Genomic DNA, 14,228 nt, shown 5'->3' on the forward strand with positions numbered 1-14,228 from the left:
ACCCAGTCACACTCTGGTCACTGCCACCAAGAAAAGGGTCATTTCTCATTTCTCTACACAGACGTCAGACGACATGTTTTCACTGCTGAAGTGTGCATTTACCTCTTTCGCAAGAAGCGCTGGGAAAATGCACTACAGTTTGGGGGTCAATATTAGGCTTTTGCCAAGTTATAAGTGCTCTTTTGAAGACCTAGTGCAAGTGACAGTGAGTGGCTTAAAACCACAACAACGCGTGGATTTACGCTCTAAAATCACAGATGACAATGGACTCGTTTTCAGAGCTTCGGCCACCTACCAAGCAGACGCAAGTGGTCAAGTTGACCTCAACCGCGACCCTTCTCTTGGTGGCAGCTTTACCGGAGTTGAACCAATGGGCTTATTCTGGGCACTGAAGGCAGACGACGTAAGCTGCAAGTTTACACTAACAGACGTAACTCGCCCTGCTCTCGTTGACCTTGAATGTGTCAGTGACGATAAAGTCATCGCCAAAATAACAAACGAGAGGCACTGCATGACCGATGGCGTCCGGAGAATTCCTGTAACCGAAGGCAGAATCAGAGGAACTATTTTTATGCCACCTGGTCAGTTATTTTTGCTGTATAAACGTCTTAAAGAACTTTAAAGTTCGTAAGGCACTCCATTTAGCATTGGTTCTTAGCTAGGATGACTTAAGTATTTAAATGAATCTAACTCTAAATTAAAATGCTAATAACTTGTACATAGACTGTTTTGTAGCGGCGCCTTGTGGTGAAAAAGTGAAGTGTAACACTGCTTGACACTTTTAGGGTAGTAGGGTCCAAGTATAGATCTCTGCAGGATAGTAATAGATTTACCAGATCAGTGGGCAAGGCCTCCGGCTTCACACTGCACGCGTAAGCAGGGCGTATTTTTTTCGGCGCTCGTGTTAACAAATGATCGAGTGCATTCACACCGGCAGCAGAGGCAGCGCAGCGGCGCGTAGCAGGAGCAGAGCAGAAGCGGCAGTGCCGCGATCGTTTCGGCGCCAGCTCTATTTTTGACGCGCTGCTCACGATGAATTAAAGCAACAGTGCATTGTTCTGATCAAAATTAACCTGGTTAACATCAAAAATAACACATTTAACCATGAAATAATTTAGTGAAGTGTTCCGTGTGTTTCTGAGTCACCATAGGCTATGACATCCGGCGCTCTGAAAAAAAAGTTCTACACAAAAACCGAAGTCACTGCCATAAGTTTTTGCCTGAACAACAAAACTAATTTTAAATAATGTATGCCAGTTTAGCTTAAATTAAATATGAATTAAATTATGTATATATTATAACTATATGCTGGCATAAAAACAGAAACGATAAACAAAAGCAGGTGGTGTCAGTCTTCAGAGTGGTGATGGTAAGTCATTTTAAAGTGTTTTTGACAATCTTTCGTTGTCTCTCGAACGAACAACTAAATATGGATAGGCGAATAGAATGTACACACATTAATATAGCACACATACAGTATAGACATGTAGACTATGATGTGCGTTATTTTGTCATTTAAAAAAAAACGTTTTTAGATAATTTGCTCATTTAGCCTACAATATATCATTAAGAAGTTTCCTCTTAGTTGTTACAGTCATTTATGAATTATCTTTAAGAGGTTTATGATGGGTAATGCATGTAAATTTGATGCCTATCCAATATTTCAAGACAATTTCCTGAAGTTTCTCTTTTTAGCAGTGTGCTTTTCATGGACATTTAGTGCGATGGCCTTTCTTCTATCAAAAACTCGCACTAAACGAAATAAAAAAAAACATCAGAAACAAGTGATACGATTTTTTAAAATAAAATTAGCTTCATGAAAAATCTTTGCTTTATTCCCATTTCAAATACATTAAAGGGGGGGTGAAACACTCAGTTTCAGTCAGTGTCATGTCAATCTTGAGTACCTATAGAGTAGCATTGCATCCTGCATATCTCCGAAAAGTCTTTATTTTTTTTAATAATTATATAAGAAAGATGCGCTGTTCCGAGTCTTTCCGAAAAAAGCCGAGCGGGTGGGGGCCTGTCGTGTGAGCGGAGCTAAATAATGACGTGTGCTCGCTGCTGCTATTGTGTTGAGTCGAGTGCGTCGTAAAGCTGTGTCATCCCTAACAGCGGGAAAAAAACTTTATTCAAAATAAAAATATGGCTTTTAATCAGATACAGCCATACATCTATGATCCGGAATCAGACCCAGAGGCTGCAGTTGAACAGGAGCAGCAGCAAAAACGACTAGAGCAGGACGTCTCTATGTGGTACAAGTTATACACTAACTATATAATATGCTTAGCGGCTTGTGTTATTTACATATTTATACTTGAATTATATCGTCGTATTTTTGTCTTTGAAGGTGTACATGTGGGAAGTGCAGTTGTGCACGTGTGTTTGTGTGTTTACGCGTGGTTTGTGTAGAAAATTGTAACGTTAGTAAGCGGACTGGTTTTGCACCGCAGGCTAGTGTTTACATAGATAGACACGGAATAGTAGCGCATTTGAATGAAGAAGCGTGCTTATTTAGTTCAACATATTTCCCCCCTCTTTGTGTATTGTTGTTTGGAGTGCTTTTACAATACACAAACATAAAGTTACACATATAGTGGCCAGCTAAACAAATGTACAAACACTACACATCGCATGCTCCATTGATCAATTAACTATACGTGATCATGTTTGGGCTACTTGATGAGCATAGACATTTGAAGCACTCTTACTCACAGCCTGCGGTTCTAACGTTAGGACCTTTATCGTTGGGACTGCTCCATCCTTCAGCATTAGGCGATTGGAAAAGCCGGCGTCAAGCTGGGCCTTGTTTATGAAACAGTCGGCACCGAAATGCAGCGAACAGATATAAACATTCGCGCAACTCAGTTGCTGATCCGGAAAAGCAAATTACATCCACTGTTGCCTTAACGCGGGGTTTTTGGGGAATCTGTGCAGGACTGTCTTGGTCTGGCAACCAAAAACACACTTTTTTGGTGACATTGTTATGTGCACATCACCTGTGCAGCAGCCTACGAGCCAGCGCTTTAATGGGGGTAGCCTGTTACTTTCGCTCTCTCCCTCTCTCTCTCTCTCTCTCACGCGCTTCCGGTAGAATTGTCCGTAAGGCCCATACAAGGAAATTCCGCCCCCATTAACGTCAAAGGGGACGCATGATCTCAAAAAACTTGCCGAAACTTATGACTAACCGGAAGTAGTATTTTTGACAAAGAAATACTCCCATCAAACGTCCACCTTAACTTTTGAAACTTTGTCTATGTTTAGTATGGGATTCCAAGTCTTTAACAGTGTAAAAAGATCAGTATGCATGAAACAGCATTTCACCCCCTCTTTAAAGAGAAATGCAAACTTATCCATTATAGAGTACTCTGTACACAACTGCGCGTGACAACTGCGCGCGACAAACGCTGCCTGTGTGAAAAGAAAAAGTGTGAGCGCTGCTACTGCTTTATGGGCCTTTCACACCGAATGCGGCAACTGCGCAGCTGCGCTAAGAAATCCATTCATTTCAATGGCTTGCGCCGCGCAAGGACGGTTTGTTGCTGCGCCGACCAAAGCTCACGCGCAGCGGAGCGCACCCTTGACGAGCTTGCGCGCATGCTGCGGTCAAATTTCAAAATATTTTAACTTTTGCCGCTGGGCTCTGTGACGATTACCCGCGCGGCCAATAGAAACGGTACATCGAAACGAGCACGGAAATCAAAATGGATGAACATCTTGTACTGTGCGTGTCAGTACAATATTATAATATAATACACACATATACACACATAAACAATGTGCAAACAAGGCATATATACATAATAATGATAATGATATATATATATATATATATATATATATATATATATATATATATATATATATATATATATATATATATATATATATATGACTTATTTATATGCCTTGTTTCCACACTGTGTGTGTGTGTATATATACCTCTTCTTCCTTGCTGCTCTCTCTCTTCTTCTTCTTCTTCTTCTTCTTCTTACTAGAAGGGTTATTGCTATCGCTCGCTTTTTAGCATGGGACAGATACATATTTGCTGCTGATTGAATGAATAGAAATAGACATATAGAACTCCCGCAATAAGTTTTGAAAACTCCGCCTACTTTGCGCTGGCCAGTGAAGCGCATCTGAAGGGCTGCGCTGAACCCCACGGCAAGCGCAGCGCATTCCGCGTTCGGTGTGAAAGGCCCATTACACACGCGCTGCTTCAGCGCTGCCTACACCCTGCTTACGCGTGCAGAGGGGCGTTTTTTCAACGGTGTTACCTGATTTGCCCATGTCTCTAGCGGTGTCCCAAAGTGAAGTGCGCGCACTTCGAAGGCCGCATTGGAAGTGCGGTTACGTCATAGCGGCACTACGAAGGCTGTCCCAATGTGAAAGCTGCACCTTTTAAAAAAATGTTATTGCTGATAACAGAACCACACAAAAGAAGGCATACAACACACAACATCGACAATAAATGAGACAACCATAGAAATTATAAATAAAAAGAAGAGGAAGATTAGTGCCATCATCACATACAAATGTTCACATGAAGAGATCAAAGGCAGTGCAAATCCTATCAGTCCTTTTAGTATTCTTATTAGTAGATATTGAAATCACATTTAAATAATTTTCCATTTCCTTTAAGAAGACAGATAAGACAGGCTTACAGTTTGTAAATTTATATTTGTGAATGTAAAATTTGCTCAGGAAAAAGATTAAATTCATAGCAAAACAGATATTTTCGTTTATGGGTCTGAGTCAAAATAACCAAAATATAACATTCCTCATATGTATTGAGAAGCCTGGCAAAATGTTACACTTGACAAATACAGTACTTTCAGAGCTTCTGAGTATAAGGACATGACCAAAATAAGTGAACCACAGTTTTATCAGAATTCAAACAAAAAGAGCATGTTAATTCAATGTCAGATTTATATTTGTATACATTTCTTAACAGGATAGAACCTGTGTATGAGCTTAAAGGACATTGTTCACTTTATTTGTAAGACAGAAGTTCTGCTGTAAAGACCAAATTTTTTTCCAATGAATGTTAACAAACAAATTATTCCAAAAGGAAATAACTGTGGGAAAAGAAATCACATTTTTAAGAAATAGATATCTTATTTTATAGTTTTTAGCTTTCTACTCAGAGAAACAAATTTGACCAACAGGGGTATCAGAAGGTTTGGGAAGGGACGCAGTAGATACTGAGGTGGTGTAATTTCAGTTTTTAAAAAGCATACATAACCCAGAGGGAATAGCTCACATTAATGTGGCCAATTCTTTTGCGGTTATTGGTATTTTGTATTAGGAAAGAAATTCTGAGTATCTGAACAAAAGACCTTGCTTAATAAACAACTGCTCCACCAAAAATAAACCATTACTGAACCAATTATAATAAAATAGCTATTACTTCTTGAATAAAATGTTCTTATTCTTCCAGATAAAACATCTCTGTGGTGAAAAGTTATGTTTATAAATTAAAGCCCAAACTAAGAGAACCTGACGATGAAAGTTGGATAGTTTTATAGGGAGTTTGGATATATCATAATTACACATTAAGAGAAAATAAATTCCACCAAGTCATGAAAAACCAAGTTGAGGGAAAATAGAAGATGGTTTGGTTAGGTACTGATTCAGCTAATTCATTTTTAAAGTATTGTTGAGGGTGTCAAAATCAATAAAGTTCAGACCACCATTATTGTAAGAGTTTAGTATGACTGATTTTCTCATATAACTTATTTTTCAATAAGCATTTTATTAAAATCTCATTAATTCATTTAGAAGTGGGCTTGTCCACAAACAGAGACTGAGCTGCATAGGCCAAGCGAGACAGACCCTCTGCCTTAGAGAGCAGTGTTCTGCCTTTTAAGGACAGATCTCTTTGTATAGCCAGCAATTACATTTTTTTGTGTGTTTTGGTAATGATAGATTTGAAGTTTGTTGATATTCTGAATTGAAGAAAGAAAGACATTTTTAATTGGTAGCAATTCACATTTATTCATATTTAGATTTAATCCAGATGCTTTAGAAAAGGACTGAAGAATATCCAAAGCCACTGGAATTTTTGTCGAATCATTCAAGAATAAAGCTGTATCAAAGGGGCTTGGATTATATTTGTTTGAATCCTAAACGGACAGCTTGTTTGTATATGCATTCACCATCACAATTTCTCTCAGAAATGATGATCATGTTGGGTAAGTACTCTGTGTATCATTAAATTATTTTACAACACTGGCAAAGATCGTACAGTCCCTGACAAAAGTCTTGTTGCTTATCTATTTTCTAGAAATACCTGATATTAACCTGACTTTTAATTAATTAATTGGTGTTAGAAATAGCTCATATGAAAAGCTAAAACCCTCCCAAATGATGTTTAATGCACTGAAATAAATAATTTTCATAGAAAAAATATTTATCATTTAATCAAGACAGAAAGGTCAAATTTTGGCAAGACAAAAGTTTTGTCGCCTATACAGAAATTGAACAAATTTACTGCAAATACAAAAATATTATGTTAATATTTAACTTAAGCAAATTAAGTTGTGGTGCTGTGAGATCCAAATTTAATATCTTGTATGACTTCCATGAGCTTGAAGGACTGCATCCATGTGGTTTGGCAAGGATTCATACAATTTATTGATGAAGTCATCAGGAATAGCTAAGAAAGCAGTCTTGCATGCCTCCCAGAGTTCATCAATATTCTTTGGTTTCGTCTTCCATGCGTCCTCTTTCATCCTACCCCACATATGCTCAATGATGTTCATGTCTGGTGACTGGGCTGGCCAATCCTGGAGCATCTTGATCTTCTTCGCCTTGAGGAACTTTGATGTGGAGATGGAAGTATGCGATGGAGCACCGTCCTGCTGCAGAATTTGGCCTCTTTTATGGTTGGGAATAAGAGGTAGCTAAGATTTCTTGGTATTTTAGACTATTGATGTTGCCTTCCACCCTGCAGATCTCTCGCACACCCCCATACTGGATGTAACCCCAGACCATGATTTTTCCGCCACCAAACTTCGCTGTTTTCTGGGTGAATCTCGGATCCATTCTGGCTCCAGTAGGTCTCCTGCAATATTTGCGGCGACTGTGGTGTAATTCAACAGAAGAGTCATCTGAAAAATCCACCTTCTGCCACTTTTCCAGCGTCCATCCTTTTAGCAGGCTGTGGGCCTTGGCAAATGCCACATGGTTTTTCAATTGTCTTTTGTTTAGTGCTGGCTTCTGGGCACTGATTCGACCATGGAGGCCATTTCAAGACAGAATCCTACAAACTGTTCTGGTTGACACAGGGACTTCAGGTGACCAGGTCTCGTGGAGCTCTGCTGCAGTGGAAAATGGGCTGGCCTTGGATTTTCGAGCCAACAAACGGTCCTCTCGAGCAGTTGTCTTGCGGGGTCTGCCTGACCTGGGCTTATCAAAAACGTTTCCAGTCTCTTCAAATCTTTTTTTTTATCCTCTGTACTTGACGCTGAGACACAATGAAGGTGTCTGCCACATCAGCAGTGGATCTGGTCTTCAGCCTCTTGATAATCAAAACTTTAGTCTCAGGGTGAATCTTAGGCATGTTTGCAGAGGTCTAGTTGCAGTTGATGTGAAGGTCTAGCATATTGGGGTTCTTTTTATACACACTTGAGACCTAATTGATCCATTATTAGTCACAGGTGAAGCTCATATGACAAGGTGACAACACTTATGTCTTTGCAAAATTGACTCAATGGGCTTTACCAAGCTGTGAATATTAGAATACTTTTTGAAAGTTTAGTTTTTCACTGAAACATTATCACAAAAGCTGGTGGGATTAAAATGAGCCATTTCTTATAAAAAAATCTTGATTAGAAATATATTTCAGTGGCACTTTAGGTCAATTTGTACACAAGCGACAAGACTTTTGTCAGGGACTGTATATTCCAGCCTGATTTCAACGCGCGTGCAGACAGGGTTGCCATTTTTTTTACAACAAAACGCGGCAACTACTAGGGGGGTTCTCCGGGGAAAAAAATGGCGTTTGGGGGGTAAAAGGTGTCTTATTTTGGCAAGGTTGCCTGCTAAAATTCGCACTCATGGGTCTATATATCACATAATAGTCGCTTCAACCCGTGGACAGAGAAAAGAACCCGCAGAAAAAAAGCGGACTTGGCAACACAGTGCAGTTGAACTCTGTTGACATTTGACAATGCGTCCCTTCGTTGCTCTGATTGGTTGTAGGTCTATCCAATTGAGGTCTTTCCTGGTTCGGTTGAAACACGCCTCATAATCACAGCCCAATGGAGCAGTTTCAGACTCATATTCTGACTAGAATTGAGTATGACCATGTCAGGCTATGATATATCCATATGTCCAATCCCCATTGTGACCAAGGGGGTAATCTAGTACTCGGAAAGCGTTCCACCCATAGGGGCGGCCATTGCTAACCAAGCCATCACCTGCTGTTTGCATCCCATTGATCCCATTCATTTTTGCGTCACTTTGACAGTGAATAACTTTACATCTGAGGCGTTTAAAGACTCCATTTGTCCATTGTTTATTTATAAAGAAACACGACAATGCATAAAACTTCAATACCTACACTATCGCCCTGTAGAAGCTGTTTTTGTAAAATTAGGCTAACGATTGCGTCATAACCAACGCGACTCTGTCGCACAGTTGAGAAATTACCGTTTAGACAGAAGGAGACGCTCAGAAACAATCTTTTACTGTCTATAGCCCTATTTGGACTGGATTAGATTAACATGGGGACGTGGGGGTAAAGTAATTTTTACCAGAGGTTCTCAGTGATTTTAGTACCGTCCGAATGTGCCATCTCAGTAGTCATTACGGACAATGTCAGTAAAGATTACCAAGACTTTTACCTTCAGTAAAAAGGTCCCGAAAAATGACCTGGGGTAATACTAATCCCGTTCGAATAGACCCGCTGTAAAAATGTGAGGTAAAATTCCATCATTTCCTTTTTAAAAGTTTTTTAAAAAACGCATTTTGCGAGCTTTGAGGCGCTTGAAGCATTCGGTTGCGTTGTAGGTGGAGGGACAACTCTGTGGCAAACCTCCAGTATTTTCCGCATATCATTTAAAACAAAAAGAAGATCAAAAGCACTTATTAGAGGCACAACACTTAATTTAGCTCTAGGAAAGTGTCTATTACCAACACAATCCAATCAGAATCGTTAGACTGGATCTAATTGTTTATTAAAACAAACACTATATTGTAGACGGAGTTCAGACTGGCGCTCATGTGTGTTTGCTCACGTGATAACAGCAACGTCATAAGCACATGACGACACGGAGGTTACCGTGGTGTGTACAGCGAGTTACTCCTCCCACATCTGCTAGTTTTACTGAGATGTCTTAATCCCGTGCGAATTGAACATTAATATTCCTAAAATTCCTACTTTTTCTTTTCTCAGATTTTCCCATTTTAATAGCCATTACAGCAATTAAATGTGATCTGGAAAAAAAAAAAAATCTTAAAACCTTTCTAACTGAGTATCAGGAGCTCATCAAATCGTGACTGATTAGAGCGCCATTTTGGATCACCCCCTCAGCTGCACCTCTGAAGGCCTCATTTAAAGTGTGATTGCGTCACAGCGGTGCGGCGAAGGCTGCCGCAATTCATGAGCGGCCCTGTCCCAAATGGCACACTTCATGTGCACTTTCGGGCTTGTCGACTTACAATGGCCATTGCGTGCACGTGTCTGTTAAGTCCACAAGACCGTAGGGTGTCCCATTCATCATTTAAGCTTAAAGAAGGGTGCTCGTGAACACCTCCTTTGCAGCTGAGCCCATAAGTTTGCTAGCTACGCAGAGGACTTCTACCCAGCAGTCAAAGCGGCATTAAGTTGTTAAAGTGCGGACTCAGATGAAGACCGTGAGGGTTTAGGGTGCCATTTGGGAAAGGGCCAGCGACTTCATTTAGAAATACAAAATGCGCCCTTCGTTTCTCAGGCAAAGGATGGGTACAGCAGATGGAACCTTCCCACAACTTCACAGCCTTCCCTATCCCAGAATTCATAGCACACTGGGGTGCATAGCATTCATAGCACACTACAGGATTTGACTGGTACGCAATCCCGTGGCATTCGATTAGATTTCCCATAAAGACAGTATAGGGGTCGGTAGGCTAACTCAAGTGTAGCCTGGATACTATTGAACACAACAGCGCAAGCACTTGAAGTAAACAAAACGTTTAGTGCATTCGCACAGTTCCTTGCCCTGAGCAAACAAGATGAACTTTATTTTCCCAATTTTAACTTGCATAAATGCTATTTATTTCTCAACCATTCTGTCAAAAAGAGGAATCAGTCCATTATCTCTCTTTTCACTGTTTCTTTCTTTTCTCTATTTTTTTTCTACATTTTTTGTACCCATTTTATATTAGGTGGCCTTTACCACTATGTTGTAACATTTTAATTAATAATTTGATACAATGCACTTATCGTGTAGATGTTTTTACATCGTACTTACATTTTTAAAAATACCTGCACGTAATTATGTCTGTAATTAATTTATGTAGTTACATTTGTAATTACACAGTTGGCACTTCCCTTACACCTAACCCTACCCTTAAACTGACCCACACCACCACACCTGTCCCGTATCCCACCTCAGTATCAGCAAAGGCGCTTTGCAATACAATTTGAACACAGTAAGAACATTGTACTTATTTTTGATGTAAGTACATAGTACTTAAGGCCACCTAATATAAAGTGGGGCCCACTTTTTTAAAATTGCCTACAAATTACATCTGCGTGGGGTGGTGTTTTTTTCGTCCCGCTCCCACTATTCCGAACTTCACCATCCCGCTCACACTTAAAATTCACTCTGTGCTCACCCGCTATAATTTATTTTATTCCCGACCCGACTGATCCAGCTAAATTTAGATTTTGTTTCCAGAATCTCTCTTTTAAATTTCCCTTATAGAAAGAGAGACACTGGTGATAGGATATGTTGTCCGTGCAATCATTTATTTTTCATGTACTGTCAACACCAGCTAAAAATTATCACAGAAAAAAATAGGCTAAATCAAATGTGACATCTGTCACTCAAAATTATAAGACAAAATGCAAATAAACGAAAACTGCTTTAAAAACTGCTTGATGCTAAAATAAAGTTTTTTATATGAATTAATGTCTCTCACTGACGACGGTCCATTACCGAAAGTCTCCTCCAAAGGCTGAATGTAAAGTCGTGGCCAGCATAGAACAATTTATTATATAGGCTAGGCTATATTATTATTATTAGCCTATTATTATTTTTTATGCAAGTTATTTGTAAATTAAACAAAGAAAATACTGTCTATTGTTCATTTTCTTTAACTTGGAACATAGGCTAAATAAATGAGAAGTTGTTGTTCTGTACATTGTTTATTTTTGCAAGTTATAATTTGTACATTAAACACATTTATTTTTATACATATATTTTCTTGTCATAAAATAAAAATAATAAATAAATAATATGACAATAATAACTTAAGTTTAACATCAGAAACAACAGAAATTTAAATTAACAGCTAAACCATAAGAAAACACTGTTCTATACTTTCATTGAGCTGAGCGGGAGAAGCTGGAGTTGGACCGGGGAATAATGCACAATAGAGACTCTGGTAAGGCCTGAGCTGGACATCATCTTCTGGGATGGTAAGGGCATATTTCCACTGTCTGCAGGTTTGTGGGGCTGAATCGGTCGACGGCTGGCATGTCATAAAAAGTAGATGCATCTGAGATGATGAGTTGAATAAAAATAAGTAGGCCTACTAAAATAAAGACTTGGACGTAATATATAAATGTTTACAATATATTGTAACAGTTATATTTAACAAAAGAAATAAACTGTTAACTAATAGTTGCGTATTATAGATATTTAACTGGCTACAGATTTACATGCTTATGGTCCGGTCTCCCATCTTCGCAGGCATGTCAAAATCCAATAAAAATCTCTAAAATAAAAAACACTGCTACATTTCTCATGGGGTGGGGCCGGGTGAAGGGGATCATTTTCATTGCGTGATTTATAAACACCCATCAGTTTGAAAACACCCACAAATGCTGTCAATCAATCAAGCCTGTCAAATGTATAGTTTTTAATGCTGATGTTCAAATTTTTCAGGTAAAGGACCATTTCCTGGGATTTTGGATACATATGTGTTTAGAGGAGGTCCGTTTGAGTTGAGGGCAGCTCTGCTGGCAAAACGAGGCTTTGCCGTTTTTGCCTTGGCTTTTCAAGGTTACCAAGATTTACCCAAAAGTGCTGACAAATTTCACCTCGAGTACTTTGAAGAAGGCATAGATTTCCTGAGACAACAGCCAGAGGTTAGTATGTATAACCTTATTGTTCTCATAATCTAAATAATATGAAGCTAATTACAATGGGAGATTTATAAGAATTCAAATGCCAACATTTGTTGTATTCAAAGGTCAAAGATCAAAAAATTGGCCTAGTGTCCATATCAAAGAGTGGAGATCTCGCTTTGTCAATGGCAACATTCCTGCCTGGTATATCGGCCACTGTTTGGATCAATGGATGCAATGCCAATACTTTGATCCCCATCTACTACAAAGACATCAGTATTCCACCCCTCTTGTTCGACATTACAAGATCAAAAATTACACCATCAGGCCTTTTGGATATCGTGGATGTCTTGCATGACCCGATGTCCAAAATAGGTCTTCCTAGCGTTATTCCCATTGAGCGTGCCTCTGGTAACTTCATGTTTATAATGTCAGAAGCTGACAGGAATTGGAAAAGTGCCTATTATGCAAAACTCGCATGCGACAGACTCAAAGCACATGGGAAAAATAACTACGAGCTGGTGAGGTATGAAAAAGCAGGTCACTTTATTGAGGTGCCTTATATGCCCTTTTGTCTCGCCAATTTTCATGCTGCAGTTAACCAGGTGGTTTTGTTTGGAGGGGAACCCAAGGCTCATTCAGAAGCACAGTTAGACGCATGGCAGAGGATTGTGAATTTTTTCAAAAAACACCTAGCGGCTGCTGATCACAATTGCAGATCTATGTTGTAAGAAAAAGGGCACATATAGTACATGAGTCAGGACATCCAGTTATAATGTTGATTTGCAATAAAAAAATGGTCAAATTAGTGATAATGGTTGATTTGCTTTTAAATCTACTGATGTTTCATACAAAGTATGGATAATTTTTTTGTAAAATCAAACTAATTCAGTATGTGTTAAAGTTTAAGTTTGGGGTCAGTAAAATGTTTTTTCATTTCAAATCTTGTGCTCACTTATGCTGCACTTATTTGATCAATAACACAGTGAAAACAGTAATATTGTGAAATATTACAATTTAAAATAGTTTTATATTTTAATGAAAAATGTAATTTATTCCTGTGTTGGCAAAGCTGAATTATTCCAGCATTTAATGTCACACGATCCTTCAGAAATCATTCTAATATGTTGATTTGATTGTCATAAACAATTCTTATTATTATCAATGTTGAATGAAAACGGTTATGTTGCTAAAACAGAGATTTTGGGAAAGAACACCATTTTTTAAATATAAATCTTTGGAACAATGTAAAATTATTTACTATCACTATCAATTTTTTAAGCAAAAATATTAATTTAAAAAAAAATCTGACCGGTATAGAGACCACTTAACATTGATTTATTTAAAGTCATTTGAATCATATTGTAAAAAATACTCACTTTACTTTTGGTGTTTATCTGCATTCTTGTTTTTTCATTCTCTCTGCCTCCGGTGCCTTTATTTCAAAGAAGCTTTGATTACATCTTTAGCCTTAATGGAGGAAAAAAACTTTCATTGTTTTTGAACGATGGTTTCAGTTTTGGTTGTTTTCATTCAAAGTATTTTCTTTTCTATTGAATGTTTATGTGTAGATAAACATTCCATCAGGGTACAGACTCTGACAGAGATATGCAACCATGACCGTTGGAAGTGAGTTACTTTATGTACCTAACATATACTGGAGCTTCCAATAAAGAATGATTAGATATCTTGAGATTATGTCTGTTTTTTATGTTGTATTATTAATTATTTTGAGTAATTATTCTAATATTCTATATTTCTGATTCTAAGAGGTGGCCTCCTATGTCTGATTTGCATGATTTTGATCAAATGTGTTTGTCGATGGAATGATCAGCATCCACAAATGATTATTAGGAAGCCAATCGTTCACAAGTTAAGTGAATAACAATGATTATCTCTTCATAACGGCACCTGTTAGTGGGTGAGATATATTAGGCATCATGTGAAC

The 14,228-nt window shown here is 38.4% G+C and overlaps 1 protein-coding gene across 2 annotated transcripts; it reads left to right on the forward strand.

Moving 5' to 3' along the window:
- On the forward strand, positions 1–13,973 carry LOC137041339 (acyl-coenzyme A thioesterase 1-like). Of its 2 annotated transcripts, none has more exons than XM_067417518.1 (3): positions 1–581; positions 12,099–12,301; positions 12,406–13,973. In XM_067417518.1, the coding sequence occupies exons 1-3, from the start codon at positions 74–76 to the stop codon at positions 13,009–13,011; spliced, it is 1,317 nt and encodes a 438-aa protein (XP_067273619.1). In that variant the 5' UTR covers positions 1–73; the 3' UTR covers positions 13,012–13,973. The 2 variants fall into 2 exon arrangements, with proteins under 2 accessions (XP_067273619.1, XP_067273620.1); XM_067417519.1 differs by lacking the exon at positions 1–581 and adding an exon at positions 6,167–6,194.
- Positions 13,974–14,228: the final 255 nt, after the last annotated feature.

This window comes from Pseudorasbora parva, chromosome 15 (assembly GCF_024679245.1).
Source record: "Pseudorasbora parva isolate DD20220531a chromosome 15, ASM2467924v1, whole genome shotgun sequence".
Classification (NCBI taxonomy): domain Eukaryota; kingdom Metazoa; phylum Chordata; class Actinopteri; order Cypriniformes; family Gobionidae; genus Pseudorasbora; species Pseudorasbora parva.